Below are 18,601 nucleotides of genomic sequence, written 5' to 3'. Positions count from 1 at the left end.
TATTAATTCTAAGTATAAATATTTTCTAGGCTTTACTCCTACCGCTTCACATTTTAAATAGAAGATAATTGATTTAGAAATTGTTTCACAGAAGTTGGAGTGGAGTCCTTTTATCCACCTTGATGTTAAAGAAAGCAAAAGGTATGTACAAATTCTTGATTGTGATAGTGATTTGGCTTGTTGTTTCTTCTGTTTTTAACTTTATAATGTTTGTTATTGTTTTAATTTATTTATACAAAGAACGTTGGTGGCACGGTGGTTAGAATACAGTGTTGCAGCTAAGTCTTCATTCCAATGCCAGGAGTTTGGTTGTCAATAGCTGGATTCAACCATCCAGTCTTCTGAGGTCAGTAAAATAAGGACCCAGATTGTTGGGGGCAACATACTGCCTCTGTAAACCACTTAGAGAGGGCTGCAAAGCACTGTGAAACAGTATATAAGTGCTGTTGCTATTTTATTTTAATTATTTTCAGCACCCAGAGTCATTCATTGATATGGGGTGCATATAAATTTGATGGATGGATAAATGGATAGATGGATGGATCATAGATGGAGAGATAGATAGATAGATAGATAGATAGATAGATAGATAGATAGATAATCATCTTCTAGTGGTGCTCAATTGTCTTCCTTTCTTATATTATTATTATTATTATTATTATTATTATTATTATTATTATTATTATTAATTAGATTTGTATGCCATCCCTCTCCGTAGACTGGGGGCGGCTCACAACAATAATAGTATAATATATAACAAATCTAATAATTAAAAGTCATTAAAAACCCCTTATTTAAAAAGAAACATACCATACATAAACTGTATAGGCCCAGGGGAGATGTCTCAGTTCCCCCATGCCTGGCAGCAGAGGTGGGTGTTAAGAAGTTTCCGAAAGGCATGGAGGGTAGGGGCAGTTCTAATCTCCAGTGGGAGCTGGTTCCAGAGGGTCGGGGTCGCCACAGAGAAGGCTCTTCCCCTGGGTCCCGCCAGACGACATTGTTTAGTCGAAGGGGCCCGGAGAAGCACAACTCTGTGGGACCTAACCGGTCTTATATGGAATTAAGTCTTAAGGCAAAACATCAGGCTGAAAATCTTACCTAGTGTGGTTTTTTTCAATATTATTGCCATCTCACCTGCTGAACAAATAAATTGTTGAACAAGAGAATTTTAAAAAAAAAATTGAATCAGGGGTGAAATGTTACTGGTTCAGGTGAACCTGTAGCGGCAGTTACTCGTGCTTCAGAGAACCAGTAGCTGCAGCAGCATGAGGCTCCGCCCACCTGCCTGGACGTCACCATTTCCTTTTTAAGAAATCCTCTGCACATCTGCACATCCTTCTGCACATGCGCAGAGGGTGAAAAGATGTCTATGACAGTGGCGCGCACACAAAGCACACACTTTCGAACTGGTAGGGAAAGTGAATCCCAGCGACCGACAAGGTCCCACAGAGTTGGCCTTCTCCGGGTCCCGTCGACTAAACAATGTCGTTTGGCGGGCCCCAGGGGAAGAGCCTTCTCTGTGGCAGCCCCGGCCCTCTGGAACCAACTCCCCCTGGAGATTAGAACTTCCCCCACCCTCCCTGTCTTTCCTAAACTACTCAAGACTCATTTATACCGCCAGGCATGGGGGAGTTGAGATATTCCTTCCCCCAAGGCCATTACAAGTTATGCATGGTATGTCTGTGTGTATGTTTGGTTTTATAATAAGGGTTTTTAGTTGTTTTATTATTGGATTGTCACATGCTGTTTTTAACATTGTTGTTAGCCGCCCCAAGTCTACGGAGAGGGGCGGCATACAAATCCAATAAATTATTACTATTATTACTATTATTACTATTATTATTATTATTATGTAGATTCCACCGCTGCTTTGAAGCAATATAAGGTTAGGGTTGAGTAATCCCTTCTGCATCCAGTTCTTGCTTATGATAGAATTGTTCCTTATATTATCCTCAAATGTCAAATCCACCCTGGTAACCATTGGAATTCTAAAGGCGGTACCTGGTCAACCATATCTAATGCTGAGTCAGATTCTGAAAGAGTCAGATCAGTTAGCACTTGGGTGAGAAATCACAGTGAGACCCAAGGCTATAAACTGAAGTGGGAAATAGGAGGAGAAATATCCCAGAAGCACGCAATGTCAAAACGTTTCCATACTGTTTTGAAGAAAACTATTTGGACACATCCATGTAGTCAAGTCAAATTTGAGGAGGTTTTTTGCTATGGAAGATAACGTTAACAATATCTGAGCCAATATATCTGAACGAATAACCTGGATTTGGATAAAGAAGGATGGTTCTGTGTCAGGCACCTTTATTAGAATTAATTGAAACAAAGACGAGGGAAACAATTATGTAATACATGGCTAAAGTTATTATCACTGAATTTATTTTATTTTTTGAAAATAAAATAAATCCATACTAAGCTGGTCATATTACAATACTAGTAAGTTAATGTTTTTTATTTCAGAAATAACCCAGCACAATAGTTTTGTCCACACAAAAGGAATTTGAGACTGGCAGAATGCACATTCTATTTCAGTGTTTTAGAGCCCAGTTTTTCAGAGATAACGAAGATAGTTATTCTAGTACAAATATAAATTATCACAAAGATTGATGGACTGGGATTATTCTCTATCATCATCATCATCATCATCATCATCATCATCATCATCATCATCACATATCACTATTTTTATCACTGTTGTGAGCCGCCCCGAGTTTACGGAGAGGGGCGGCATACAAATCTAATAAATAATAATAATAATAATAATAATAATAATAATAATAATAATAATAATAATAATATTATTGTTATGGAAACCTCAGAAGCAGAAGTTGCAGTTCCTGGAACTATATTTCACAAAAGAATTAACACCGTATCTCCCTTTCACTAATTCAGGGTTAAATGCTCTTGGTTCACTCATGCCTGTTGGTCGTCAGAGAGTTGGTCATGAAGGGACCATAAGGCTCTGCCTACCCACCATTTAGGTTCTTATATCCTCTGTGCATTCACAAAATGCTTTGTCCATTGCCAGAGGATAAAAGGACCCAAATGGCGGCATCCGGGGCAAGTAGGTGGAGTCTCACGCTCCCTTTGCGACTGGCTCTTCGACAACCAACAGGCATGAGGAAACTGGGAGCATTTCATCCTTGCGCTAATCTACTGCCATAGCCTCAACAGTGCTGATAAACAAGAGTTGCATGCAGAGATAGAAATATAGCAAATAGCCTTTTATAACTACAAAATATTTGCTGATGTAATAAGCCAGTCTGAATGGGAAAATAGCTTGTTTATACTGATAAGGCAATTTGCTCATACTGATAACGGAATCTGAACTATTGGGTTCAAATCCCAAAGTTCATCACCACTGGCCATGCTGGTCTGAGTTGATGGAAAGTGGAATGCTTCAACATCTGGATAGCCACTAGTTTCCCAATATTATGTTAGTCATTACAATTTTAAAACGTTCAAAACAATTGCAAATGGGTTGGAAGTTTTCTCCAAAGTCTACATAATTGCAGCTAGGTTTATGGCCAGCAAACATAGTTCTGCTTTTGAATAAATACAGTTAAACCATTTTAATTTGGTATAATATTACAAATACACTACCATGGAAAGCAAAAATTAATTAGTCTCATTTTAAAAAAATAACATCAGTATCTTGCTTGATTACACATTTAGCATCATATTTGTATGTGTATGTTTGTTACTGGAAACTTTTATGACGCAATGCTAGATAAAATTGTGTAAGTATGATAAACAATGACAGCATAAGGTTGAATTTGGTTTTATTATTTGTGTAACTCATTAGTTAAACCTGGAAAATACTATTATATATTCTGTACATCTAATAGTTTCTGAGAAATAGAATAAGAAAATTGCAGTTACTGAATAAAATTAAACATGTACACAAGTCAATATTTTAAAAGAGCTATAAAACAAAATAAAGTTGTTCTTCCTATCTAATTATAAATACAGTTTGCCCTTATCCTTTGTCCTGAATAACAACAGTTCTTATTAATGCAGTACATGTCTCTTGGGAGAGGTGTAAAACATCTCTAACATTTACTGAAATAGTGAATATATTTCCAAAATGTAGTAAAAAGGACTCCAGAAATACTCAAGGCATCCAGCCCTATCTCAAAAAATCAGCACAGGGCAAAGTTCTCAATAATTATAAAATGATAATATTACAAGGAAATAAAATTTTTAAAATTTCAAAGTATGTGTTTGATTTTTAAGACAAAAAAGATGAATTTTAGAAGACATTTGAATTCAGAGAGTAGATTTAATTGAAATCTGTGAGGGCAACATCAGTTTAAAATATTATATAGAATTCCAGACAAGAAAGGAACTGCTCAAAAATGATGGTAATACTTTATCTATGGTTAAAATATATAAAGGACAATGGAATCAAGGAGCAAAGTACAGTACTTCGGTGCAGAAATTGATGAAACCATGAAGGATTGGAGTCAAGTTTTATGTATTGGTGGAGAGTGCATAAAGTCTAATCAGAAGTGCATAAGGATTAATCAAAAGACGCAGCTGCACAGGTATTCAAGGCACATTAAAAAGTTTTGACAACATGATGTCAGTTCACTTTTACAGAACCTGTTGTCATTTAAACAAAGTATAACACACATGAAGTACCCTAACAGGTAGTAGCAAAACCTATCCCCAATTGTAATGTGTAAAAATATAAAATAAAAAATTCTGCTCATTGTAATAAATTTCATTTATAGTCATGCAAAAATAATAGGTGCCTTGAGCTAAAACTTATAAAATAAGTTTTACTTAGTTTGTTTATTTATTTATTTATTTATTTATTTATTACTTAGATTTGTATGCCGCCCCTCTCCGAAGACTATAGTTTATAGTTGTCTTAGCTGGTATCTGCTTTAAAACATGTCTGACTTTATCTGCTTTAAAACATGTCTGACTTCTGAAAGTATCAAAACAAAACAAAACTAAATAGAATAGAATAGAATTCTTTATTGGCCAAATGTGATTGGACACACAAGGAATTTGTCTTCAGTGCAGATGTTCTCAGTGTACATAAAAGAAAAGGTGCATTTGTCAAGAATCATGAGGTACAACACTTAATGATTGTCATAGGAGTCAGATAAGCAGTGAAGCAACTATCAATATTAATAAAAATCTTAAGAGTATAATCAACAAGTTACAGTCACACAGTCATAAGTGGGAGGAAATGGGTGATAGGAATGATGAGAAACTAGTAATATTAGTAGTGCAGACTTAGTAAATTAAAAAAAAAAGAAATACATTTCTCCACTGTTGGAAGAAGTTCCAATGATGTACCACTTACATAATACTGTATTGGTAGGATGTATGAATATATCCTACTTGTATATTAATTTTGTAATTGCATTAATTATTTTGTTTTCATATTATCATTCTTTTAAAACATGGAATATCTTCATTTCATACATTACATTGCATTAAAACCAGAAGACAAATAAGCTGTTTGGGGTCATGTTCATCATTATGAAAAGTGAACACAAGACTAGGAAGTATAATTGAAAAAGAAATAAACCAATTAAAAATTAACATGCAGTATACTGCTGCAGAAGAATTCCCTTCTCTGCGTAAAAATAGCAGAAGACCTTTCATACTTAGTTACTATAGTTACATCTATCCGTAGTGACAGAAAGTTTTCGATGTTTTTATCACATTTCAGATGATATCATGACAACCAAGGTTATAACGGTAATCATTAATGTGGAAACCAAGTTAATTCAGGATTACACAAATTAGCATGAAACACATATCAGCACTTCTAATGACAAGGTCTTAGTTTCAAATTTGTAACTTTTAGAAGTTCTAAATTTAAGAACTTCAAACTGGCCGCCATTATTTGTTTATTTTTGCATATGCATATACAAAATCTCATGTATGCTTAATGTAGAAATCACTAGGATTTCAGCTTCATCTACAAGAAGGTTAAGTGCTATAAATCACCCACATGAACGCTGCATTACTCATGCCTGATTCAAAGAGAACAGGAAACAAAACAATCAATGACTTCTTCACAGCTTTAAGGGGATATTCCTATGGTGGAAATTTTGTTCATTCCATTCAACTCCTGCTAGTCCCTCAAGAAATGCAACAATTCTTTGCAACTATCCCTACTATGATACCACACTAAAAAGTCCGGCAGTCTAAATCAATCCTATCTACAGTGTTCCCTTGATTTTCGCGGGTTCAAACTTCGCAAATAGCCTATACCACGGTTTTTCAAAAAATATTAATTAAAAAATACTTCATGGGTTTTTTTCTACCACGGTTTTTCAAAAAATATTAATTAAAAAATACTTCACGGGTTTTTTTCTATACCACGTTTTTTCCCACCCAAACTAATAATTTTTGCAAATAAATAACAAAATAAATAATTATTGTTAATAAATAATTATATTTATAAATATCAGGATCACTAAGTGTCTTATTCAATGGTGAGTACCAGTAATAATGGTGAGTAAATGGTTGTTAAGGGAATGGGAAATGGTAATTTAGGGGTTTAAAGTGTTAAGGGATGGCTTGTGATATTGTCCATAGCCAAAAATGGTGTATTTACTTCCGCTTCTCTACTTCGCGGAAATTCGACTTTCGCGGGCGGTCTCGGAACGCATCCCCCGCGAAAATCGAGGGAACACTGTATATCGTTAGCCCTAGAGGCCAATTTAAAATTGTGAGGAGGCAAAGGAAAGACATTTACAGGTGCTGTGAGTCCCCAAAATGAAACACATGCCCACTAAGGCTCTTTATGTTTGCTGTGGCTTTCTCCTATACTTTGCAAAATCTGAGAATAAAAGCTCTGGAAAATGCCCAACAACTTTGTCACACACAAGTCTCTTTCCCCCCAGAATGTGTCTCAGCTGCGGTTGCAATAAATATGTATTTCTGCTTTTTCTTTCCTTCCCCATGGTAACAATGAAAATGGGTTACTCAGGCTGATGAAAATGTTCGTCTTTTCTGTACACAGTATATAGATCAACACAACAATGGCATTTCTTTTCAAACCCTATTAATCAGCTGCTGATATGTGGCAAGAAAGTTCAAGGTGGCAACTGCAGAAAGAATCCTGCAAACCAAATGCCCGGTAATGTAGTAAACAAAGCAAAATATAATCTAGAAATGTGTTATCACATTCAACTTTTAGGAGTCAGAATATATCAAGCCATTAAACAAAATGGCCGCCCCGAGTCTTCAGAGAGGGGCGGCATACAAATCCAAATAATAAATAATAAATAAATAAATAAACAAAAAGTAGAGGACCCTGCAAAGAGGTAGATACAATTCTGGTTTGGGTTTGAGTTTGGTCGATAATGTTGGTCAGATAATGAATACTATTGGTCAGATAATGGTCAGATAATGAATACTATTTGTTCTTTTTGGAAAACTGTATTTTAGGTGAGTTCTAAGAGGTGGGAGGTACAGAAAAGAAGTAGGTTTAGAAAATCTCTATTCCTGCTGAGCAAAGCCTGCAGAAGAACAATAATCAACTTTCAGGCACCAGAGCTTGATGAGATGTCTAATATACAAAGAAGCATTAGCCATCCAAGTAATTGTTCCACTTATATTGCTTCTCCCCTATCTCCTCACTTTCCGCTACTAATCAGATTGTATCCTCATTTGGCTGTCTTAAGTGACCATGCTTTGTTCTCCCATTAACCCTTTTGTTTACTTTCAAATTGTAAACTGAAGACAAGGATTTTCATCAGATTGCCAGACTTTGGATAAGAACTTGTCCGTTCCATTGTAGAGAAAAAGCCTATTTTTTCCTTCATATTTCAAAAGATGAAGTCCCATTGGGATTGGGTGGCATAGAAATCAAATCAAATTAATTTAATTTAATTAAACGTGAGTCCAAAAATCACAAAAAGCAGACTTTCTCAGGCTTAATAGTCATATTTTCTGCTAGTATCCAATGGTAGTACCAATTCTCATGGAAACAATTTATCTTTTGAAAAAAGTTACTAACTGAATCTGAAAAGTATGGCTTTCTAAAACCGTGAAGCACCAATTAGGATGAATAGTTGAAAGTTAAATCCATAGGTGTCACAAGTTCCCTTTTAAAGTTTAATTTCCAAAAAAGTGGCCAAATAATTACAGCCTGAGGAAACTTTGCAAAAGGCTATTTCTATGGCAATAAGAAAACAGAGACACCAAGTGGTACAGTAATCTGGTTGCGGATGCTATGCTTAGACAGAGGGCACTGACATCCAAAAGAGCTCTCTCTAACTTTCCAGTATTTTAGTACAAATTAATGATCAGGAATAAGCCCTGTGTTATCATAGCTTAGTATGAAGAAGTATTTGACAAAAGATCTGAAAGCAATGAGATGACGCCAAGGAAGGACCGATTCCCACACCTCTCTAAAATGCCTGAAAGTGAAGATAAATCTAAACATCATCTTATTCAACTGCTGAATACGGTAAATTAAAAATAACAAGCACTGTTTGTTGAGAAGTTCTCCTACACAAGCCCCTTTGATACAACCAGCAACCATGACAGAAAACTAGAGTTCAGTGTGTTAATTTCCACAGGCGGACGTACTCCACGGCATTCTTATTTTTAGATTAGCACCACCTTGCAAATTCTTTTCCTTTCCTGCTCTGTTATCCTTCATGATTGCCAAAACTGATCACCCCTGGGTCCTCTCTAGAACGACCTCTGACGTGCTAATATTCCCTTGCCTCTGAAGTCTTCCCCAGTTTAAAAAATCTCAACTTCTAGAGGGATAGTCGAAGGGCCAGCTTTATCGGATCAGATCAAGCAGAAAGCAAGAAAGGCCAGCCACACTTTTCATGGCATTCGCCGCCGCATTAAAAACACGCCACTTATTAAGACAACAATAATTTGGAGAAGGAAGAGCATCTATCGAGGACAAGCATGCCGCTGAGTGAGCGGGCAGGGAATATACATGGGCGTGATCAAACTAGTGAAGAGCAGAAGAGGAAAATGGGAGAGACTGTTTAATTTCTAGGATGGAAGGAGGCTATGTTTTAAAAAAAGCCGATAGATAGATGATAGATGGATGGATGGATGGAAGGAAGGAAGGAAGGAGAGAGAGAGAGAGAGAGAGAGATGGATGAAATGGATGATAGGTTGATGGATGGGTGGAAAGAAGGAAGGAAGGATGAAAAGGATGATAGATGGAAGGAAGGAAGGAAGGAAGAAAGGAAGGATGGATAGATGGATGAAATGGATGATAGATGGAAGGAAGGAAGGAACGATGGATGGATAGATAGATAGATGGATGAAATGGATGATAGATGGAAGGAAGGAAGGAAGGATAGATAGCTTGGTAGATAGATAGATAGATAGATAGATAGATAGATAGATAGATAGATAGATAGATAGATGAAATGGATGATAGATGGAAGGAAGGAAGGAAGGAAGGAAGGAAAGATAGATAGCTTGGTAGATAGATAGATAGATAGATAGATAGATAGATAGATAGATAGATAGATAGATAGATAGATAGTTGAAATGGATGATAGATGGAAGGAAGGAAGGAAGGAAGGAAGGAAGGAAGGAAGGAAGGAAGGAAGGAAGGAAAGATAGCTAGATAGTGTCGAAACGATTCAGATTGGTGCCACTGATTAAAATAATGCCCAAAAATAAATCTACAGGAGCCGGCTGGAAAGATGGAGACTAATTCATCCCTTGCTTTCTCCTTCTCCATCTTTCCGCCCCCCCCCCCCCAGCCGAACCTGCCCGCATATCCGAAACTCCCTAAAACTCTTCCTCCTCGGTGCAAACCTTAAACCAGCCAACAATTCGCTTCTTGTTCTTAAACCCCCGCCTGACTCAGCAACAAGAGGGCTCTGCTCCCGAAGGAGGCTGCCACCGTCCCGGATTTTCCCCCTTATTCCCGCATAACCCCCAGCCCTCCAGGACTTCTCCGGCGCTTGCAAACTCCGCGCTTGGATTTCGGCAGCGGTGCAAAAATAAAAAAAATAAAAAATCACGCCTTCCCGCCCACCTCAACACGCCGGTCTCCCCCAAGTCTCTTCGGGGGAGAGAAAATAACGAGTTTGGAGGCGCTGAAAGTCGCCCGGGCAGTTTCTTCCAAGCTGGGAGTCCCCTCCGTGCGCTCGGGCTCGACCCCCGTGGGCCGAGGCGAGAGAGGCGGCGAGAGTTGGTGGCTTTTTGCCTTGAGGCGCCCGCTCCGTCCGAAGGCAACCGGCCCGTCCAAGGCTGAGCGCGAGCCCCGGCGGTAGAGCCTTACCTTGCGCAGCCGAGCCGGGGCTGCTGGCACTCAGGATGGCCAAGGCGGGCAGCGCGACCATCTGCAGCAAGTATCCCAGTCCCAGGCCGTAGCGGGCGGCGGCGGCAGCGGCTTCCAGCCCTTTGCCCATGGCGGCGTCGACGGTTGGGGGGAATAAGCCCAAGAAGAAGAAGAGCCGAGTCCGGCTCGTCCGAAAGCCCCTCGCCGCCGTTCTTCCCTCAGCTCCCGCCCGCCCCGCTTCTCGACTCTCCGACGGGGAGGGAAGCGGCCGCGACGGGGGTGTGTGTGTGTGTGTGTCGTGTGCGCCTGCGTGCCCCCGTTTGGCGGCCCCGACGGGTTCTCCTCAGAGCGACGCAGCAGCAGTTCGACGAGACCGAAGTGGAGCAGGCTTCCCTTTGAGCCGGTCGACGCAGCCGGGGCTCCACCTCAGGCGGGGAGCCCGAATTGCGCGCGTCCAAGCGAAGGCGGCTCCACGAAGGGTCATTTCATAGCCCGGCTTCGAGAAGTCTGAGGGAGCCGCCTGAGGAGGAGTGGAAGACGCGCCGGCTTCCTTCGCAGCATCTTTCCCCTCAAAACTCCCTCTGGAGGCGCGGCGGCCCCGACAGAGGCGCACACTCCACTCCCCCCTCCCCGCCGCCTTCGCGCGGGCGACGCCGGCGTGAAAACGGAGCGAGGCGGCCGCGCCGTCCTCTCCCTCTGCTTTTCGCCCCCTCCCTTCTTCTTGCTCCTCCTCCCTCCTGAAGGTTGGCCCGCGAGCTGCGGAGTGAAGCCCCGGCTGAGGCACCTCGCGGTAGTAAAAGGCAATCAGCGCTCGGCTGCTTCAAGCGCCCCCCCCCCCTCCCACTTTCCAGGAACGGCCGCAAAGAACCGGAGCTGGATTTTTTTTTATTTCGGGACCGGAGTGGCTCCTCCCATGCTCGCGCCGCCTGCGCACTTCGAGGGGGGTGGAGGGAAAGGCGGGCGCCCGCCCGCGTGGAATTCGCAATCCTGAAACGCGGCGACCTTTTCTCGCGTTTCTGAGGCGGGAGAAGAGAAGCGAGGCGGCCTCTTTTTTTCTTTTTTTTAGTCGTGACGATATTTTTTTTTAAAGGACGGTCGCGAAGATAGCATTGCGCGAAAGTAGGTTGTGGCGGGAAATGGAAACGGGTGGGTGGCTGTGGTAGAAAATGTTGCGCCGACTACTTCAAAACACCGTGTGTGTGTGTGTGTGTGTGTGTGTGTGTTAGAAAATGTTGCGCCAACTACTTCGGAGCACCGTGTGTGTGTGTGTGTGTGTGCTAGAAAATGTTGCGCCAACTACTTCGGAGCACTGTGTGTGTGTGTGTGTGTGTGGTAGAAAACGTTGCTCCAACTACTTCGGAGCACCGTGTGTGTGTGTGTGTGTGGTAGAAAATGTTGCGCCAACTACTTCGGAGCACCGTGTGTGTGTGTGTGTGCTAGAAAATGTTGTGCCAACTACTTCGGAGCACTGTGTGTGTGTGTGTGTGGTAGAAAATGTTGCTCCAACTACTTCGGAGCACTGTGTGTGTGTGTGGTAGAAAATGTTGCGCCAACTACTTCAAAACACCGTGTGTGTGTGTGTGTGTTAGAAAATGTTGCGCCAACTACTTCGGAGCACCGTGTGTGTGTGTGTGTGGTAGAAAATGTTGCGCCAACTACTTCGGAGCACCGTGTGTGTGTGTGTGTGCTAGAAAATGTTGCGCCAACTACTTCGGAGCACTGTGTGTGTGTGTGTGTGTGTGCTAGAAAAAGTTGCGCCAACTACTTCGGAGCACTGTGTGTGTGGTAGAAAATGTTGCGCCAACTACTTCAAAACACCGTATGTGTGTGTGTGCTAGAAAATGTTGCGCCAACTACTTCGGAGCACCGTATGTGTGTGTGTGGTAGAAAATGTTGCGCCAACTACTTCAAAACACCGTATGTGTGTGTGTGCTAGAAAATGTTGCGCCAACTACTTCAAAACACTATGTGTGTGTGTGGTAGAAAATGTTGCGCCAACTACTTCGGAGCACCGTGTGTGGTGGAAAATGTTGCGCCAACTACTTCGGAGCAACGTATGTGTGTGTGTGTGGTAGAAAATGTTGCGCCAACTACTTCGGAGCACCGTGTGTGTGTGTGTGTGCTAGAAAATGTTGCGCCAACTACTTCGGAGCACTGTGTGTGTGTGTGTGTGTGCTAGAAAAAGTTGCGCCAACTACTTCGGAGCACTGTGTGTGTGGTAGAAAATGTTGCGCCAACTACTTCAAAACACCGTATGTGTGTGTGTGCTAGAAAATGTTGCGCCAACTACTTCGGAGCACCGTATGTGTGTGTGTGGTAGAAAATGTTGCGCCAACTACTTCAAAACACCGTATGTGTGTGTGTGCTAGAAAATGTTGCGCCAACTACTTCAAAACACTATGTGTGTGTGTGGTAGAAAATGTTGCGCCAACTACTTCGGAGCACCGTGTGTGGTGGAAAATGTTGCGCCAACTACTTCGGAGCAACGTATGTATGTGTGTGCTAGAAAATGTTGCGCCAACTACTTCGGAGCACCGTGTGTGTGTGTGGTAGAAAATGCGCCAACTACTTCAAAACACCGTATGTGTGTGTGTGCTAGAAAATGTTGCGCCAACTACTTTGGAACAACGTATGTATGTGTGTGGTAGAAAATGTTGCGCCAACTACTTCAAAACACCGTATGTATGTGTGTGTGTGTGCTAGAAAATGTTGCGCCAACTACTTCGGAGCACCGTGTGTGGTAGAAAATGTTGCGCCAACTACTTCGGAGCACCGTGTGTGTGTGGTAGAAAATGCGGCAACTACTTCAAAACACCGTATGTGTGTGTGTGCTAGAAAATGTTGCGCCAACTACTTCGGAGCACCGTGTGTGTGGTCAGAAAATGTTGCACCGACTACTTCAAAACACCGTATGTATGTGTGTGTGTGTGTGTGCTACAAAATGTTGCGCCAACTACTTCGGAGCACCGTGTGTGGTAGAAAATGTTGCGCCAACTACTTCAGAGCACCATGTGTGTGTGGTAGAAAATGCGGCAACTACTTCAAAACACCGTATGTGTGTGTGCTATAAAATGTTGCGCCAACTACTTCGGAGCACCGTGTGTGTGTGTGGTCAGAAAATGTTGCACCGACTACTTCAAAACACCGTATGTATGTGTGTGTGTGCTAGAAAATGTTGCGCCAACTACTTCGGAGCACCGTGTGTGCTAGAAAATGTTGCGCCAACTACTTCGGAGCACCGTGTGTGTGTGGTAGAAAATGCGCCAACTACTTCAAAACACTGTATGTGTGTGTGTGCTAGAAAATGTTGCGCCAACTACTTCGGAGCACCGTGTGTGTGGCAGAAAATGTTGTGCCAACTACTTCGGAGCACCGTGTGTGTGTGTGGTAGAAAATGTTGCGCCGACTACTTCGGAGCATTGTGTGTGTGTGTGGTAGAAAATGTTGTGCCAACTACTTCAAAACACCGTATGTATGTGTGTGTGTGCTAGAAAATGTTGCGGCAACTACTTTGGAGCATCATGTGTGTGTGTGGTAGAAAATGGTGCGCCAACTACTTCGGAGCATGTGTGTGTGTGGTAGAAAATGGTGCGCTGACTACTTCGGAGCATTGTGTGTGTGTGTGCTAGAAAATGTTGCGCCAACTACTTCGGAGCACTGTGTGTGTGCTAGAAAATGTTGCGCCAACTACTTCAAAACACCGTATGTGTGTGTGTCGTAGAAAATGTTGCGCCAACTACTTTGTCTGAACTTTGTCTTGTTCGTGAGTGAGCTTATGTCTATGTACTCTACTTCCTTGAAAACAATTCATTTAAATAACAACAATAAATGAATTGTTTTCAAGGAAGTAGAGTACATAGACATACGCTCACTCAAGAACAAGACAAAATTCACTAGCTGAGCTCACACATTGCATTAAATGGTTGTCACTGAACTACAATCTGGTTAACATTTTAGCTTAACAAAATAATCATTAAGTTATCCATGGGTTCATGAATACAGCTAGTGTGCGTTGTTTGGTTTTTGGCTTAGGATATTACAGGAATCCAGTCTTTGGTAGCTTATAAAGCAGAGTTTATGACTTCGTATTCTTTGAAGCTTGCCTCGGTGGTTTTACAAACTGGTAAAATAAACCATGGCTTAGCACACTGGAACAATGTACTCTGACAAATGTGAACATGTAGATCAGTTGTGCACCTCCCAAAAGTGTTAGGACTAAAAAATAAATAAAATGTCCTTTCTGCTTCTGAGTCCATTTGCTGGCTTTATGAATATACAGTGATCCCCCGGGTATCGCGATCCCGATCATTGCGAACGGGCTAAATCGCGATTTTTCAACCCGGAAGTCAAAACACCATCTGCGCATGCGCGCCCTTTTTTTTATGGCCACGCATGCGTAGATGGCGCCGGGAAGATCAGCTGCTGGGCGGCTTCCCTGGGTCTTCCCCCTCTTGCTGGCGGGAGGGCGAGCGGCGGGCATCAACGAGGAGTTTCCCCACCGCCCACGCAAACTCCTCGCTGCCGCTCGCCCGCCCTTCGCCCGCCCACGCCGTTCGCTCGCGCCACTTCCCAGCTGAGTCCTGAAGCGAATTGGCTTCAGGACTCAGCTGGGAAGTGGCGCGAGCGAGCGGCGCGAGCGAGCGGCTTGTCTGCCGCCTGCCCGCTCGCTCGCCCTTCGCCCGCCCACGCCGTTCGCTCGCGCCGCTTCCCAGCTGAGTCCTGAAGCGAATTGGCTTCAGGACTCAGCTGGGAAGCGGCGCAAGCGAACGGCTTGTCCGCCGCCTGCCTGCCCGCGCGCCCGCCGCTCGCCCGCCCTTCGCCCGCCCACGCCGTTCGCTCGCGCCGCTTCCCAGCTGAGTCCTGAAGCGAATTGGGTCCTCGCTGCTGCGGCGGAAATAAAAACACCATCTGCGCATGCGCAGATGGTGTTTTTACTTCCGCAGCGCTACTTCGCGAAAACCCGATCATTGCTAGGGGTCCTGGAACGGAACCCTCGCAATGATCGGGGGATCACTGTATTTCATTTCTGGTGATAAAAAGGAAGTACTGTACAGTAGTTTCCTGTTTCTTCTAGGTTGTTTTCTTAATCTCCTAATCTAGTCTAGGATTACTTCATGGTGTCTTCTCTAGGTCCTAATCAGGTATGACTCTACTCAGCTCTTCAAGATCAGCCTAGAACTATCAGTGGTTCTCAACCTTTCTAATGCTGCAACCCCTTAATACAGTTCCTCATGTTTCGGTGACCCCCAACCATAAGTCTAACATCAATTCTCCCAACTGAGCTTTAAGCTGATTAGAAACATAGAAACATAGAAGATTGACGGTCCATCTAGTTTGCCCTTATACTATTTCCTGTATTTTATCTTACAATGGATATATGTTTATCCCAGGCATGTTTCAATTCAGTTACTGTGGATTTACCAACCACATCTTCTGGAAGTTTGTTCCAAGGATCTACTACTCTTTCAGTAAAATAATATTTTATCATGTTGCTTTTGATCTTTCCCCCAACTAACTTCAGATTGTGTCCCCTTGTTCTTGTGTTCACTTTCCTATTAAAAAACACTTCCCTCCTGGACCTTATTTAACCCTTTAACATATTTAAATGTTTCAATCATGTCCCCCCTTTTCCTTCTGTCCTCCAGACTATACAGATTGAGTTCATGAAGTCTTTCCTGATACGTTTTATGCTTAAGACCTTCCACCATTCTTGTAGCCCGTCTTTGGACCCGTTCAATTTTGTCAATATCTTTTTGTAGGTGATTGGCAGGAAGGTCAGAGAGACACCCCCACTGTAAATGCCTGATTGGTCGGATTGTAAAAATATGTTCCAAGGCGCCAGAATAGAAGCTTTAGTTCCTAACACCATGGGAAATTTGTCTTTTTCCATGGTCTTAGGTGACCCTGTGAAATGGTAGTTACACCCCCAAAGGGGTCATGACCCCCAGGTTGAGAAACACTGACTAGATTAACTAGTACTTGACACCAATACCAACTGCTGCATGTTGGGACTGCAATTTCCAGGAATCTCAAAAGATCTGTCGAATATAAGGATGGAAGGCACAGATACACCTCGAAAGATGTGGTCTGGACAGAACCAACTTTTGGTTTCATTAATTGAAAGAAAAATATTACATCATTTTGCACCCTTGGGCATAGCCAAAAGAAGGAAAAAGAAGACAAATGCCCATTTTCTAAGTGGGAGAAGATAGATTTCACCAGTGTATACTGGTTCCCATTTCCTCTTCCTTGGGCACGCGAAGGGTAAAAAATAATATACAAATTGAAATAATAAATCAAATGCATGCATTTTCTAAGAAGTCTGCTTGAAAAAGCAACGGGTTTTGCTTACTAAGTTTAGGAAAACAAAGCATTTATTTCCTGCCTTATTCCATATATACTGCTATTTTACTAAAATACCTAGTCACAATTCCTGGAATTGCTTTCTGGCCAACTAATTAAAAAAACAAAATTAACTCTGTAACTCAACATCTGTTAATTGTCTTAATGGCTTATTTGTTTGCTGCATAGTAAACTAAGGGAGACTCAAGATACATGCGAACAATTAGTATGAAAATGTTATGTGCTTCACTGTGCTTTGCCCAAATGGATTACTCATTATTAGGTGTGGTAGACATTATGTTTTTATGCATTTAACCAATTAAAGGAAGACTTAAAGATGTTTGGACTTGATTTGGAATGCATACTGTGACAATTTTGGAAAACTCCCAGGCCATGCTAAGATAATGAATATTCCTAGGACTAAGTATTGAATGGGAAATTTGCCCTGAAGAATTAATTGGACTGTATTACAGCACCAGAAATTATTATTATTAATTATTATTATTATTATTAATTAGATTTGTATGCCGCCTCTCTCCGCAGACTCGGGTCGGCTCACAGAAGTGATAAAACAGTATACAATGACAAATCTAATATTAAGTCTAAAATAACAATTTTACATTAAAAACCTAAAAAAAACCTTATATAAAAACATACACAAACATTCCATACATAAAACTACATACATAAAGAGCCGGAGTAGCGCAGCAGGTAGAGTGCTGTACTGCAGGCCACTGAAGCTGACTTGTAGATCTGAAGGTCAGCGGTTCAAATCTCATCAGCAGCTCAAGGTTGACAGCCTTCCATCCTTCCGAGGTGGGTAAAATGAGGACCCGGATTGTGGGGGCAATAGCCTAACTCTGTTTAAAAAGTGCTGTTGCTAACATGTTGTAAGCCGCCTTGAGTCTAAGGAGAAGGGCGGCATAAAAATTGAATAAATAAATTAAATAAATAAATAGGCAAGGGAGATGTCTCAGTTCCCCCATGCCTGATGGCAGAGGTGGGTTTTAAGAAGTTTACAAAAGACAAGGAGGGTGGGGGCAGTCCTGATCTCCGGGGGGAGCTGGTTCCAGAGGGTGGGGGCCGCCACAGAGAAGGCTCTTCCAGCCGACATTGTTTAAAATGTTATTTTGTGCTCCTAGATTTTCTCTTTTTATCTGCAACTTCTTACATTCCCCTTTTCATCTCAGATCCCTTCCCAAGATCACCCTAGGTTCCCAGATCCTATGCTAGGTGAGGGTGAATGCAGCATTCATATCAGGAAATTTGGAAAACTGACTTCCAAAGTTATTCACCAGGAACAAGCTGATGACAGCCAATTATTAGTGTCATAAAGAAGCAGTTTGGCTTAGTGGTTAAGGCAGAAGGCTAGAAAACATGAGACTGTGAATCCAAATCCAACCTTACCAGAGTTGGGTTTGGTGCACCGCTCCAGTTAGTGGCCCGCCAATGATGCAATTTTGTTGTGATGCTTTCGCCATCTTTTTTTCTAATTTTGGGCAAATTTTCAGCTCTCTGCGCATGCACAAAAGAAAAACCGTCCCTCTGCATATGTGCGGAAGGAAAATCATCCCTCTGCGCATGCACGGAAGCCAAATCATGATGTGCACTGGTAGGAAGAGTTAAGAGGAACCCACCCCTGAAAATAGAAACATAGAAGATTGACGGCAGAAAAAGACCTCATGGTCCATCTAGTCTGCCCTTATATTATTTTCTGTATTTTATCTTAGGATGGATATATGTTTATCCCAGGCATGTTTAAATTCAGTTACTGTGGATTTATCAACCACATCTGCTGGAAGCTTGTTCCAAGGATCTACTACTCTTTCAGTCAAATAATATTTTCTCATGTTGCTTCTGATCTTTCCCCCAACTAACCTCAGATTGTGTCCCCTTGTTCTTGTGTTCACTTTCCTATTAAAAACACTTCCCTCCTGGACCTTATTTAACCACAGCATAGAACTTTCTAGATTTAAGATACATAGTCATTTTATAGGTAATTTT

General features: G+C 41.9%; 1 protein-coding gene across 1 annotated transcript in view; it reads right to left on the bottom strand.

Annotated features, from left to right (window-relative positions):
- The window catches only part of UNC5C (unc-5 netrin receptor C), a 347,816-nt gene extending 336,850 nt beyond the window's left edge, over positions 1-10,966 (bottom strand). Inside the window, exon 1 of the mRNA XM_070757995.1 lies at positions 10,256-10,966. Coding sequence (XP_070614096.1) covers positions 10,256-10,385 — 130 coding nt within the window. The 5' untranslated portion in view covers positions 10,386-10,966. The remainder of the gene's footprint in view (positions 1-10,255) is intronic.
- Between the last annotated feature and the right edge of the window lie 7,635 nt (positions 10,967-18,601).

The sequence above is a fragment of the Erythrolamprus reginae genome, chromosome 7 (assembly GCF_031021105.1).
Source record: "Erythrolamprus reginae isolate rEryReg1 chromosome 7, rEryReg1.hap1, whole genome shotgun sequence".
In the NCBI taxonomy this organism is placed as follows: Eukaryota; Metazoa; Chordata; class Lepidosauria; order Squamata; family Dipsadidae; genus Erythrolamprus; species Erythrolamprus reginae.
This window is presented reverse-complemented; position numbering and strand designations above follow the sequence as displayed.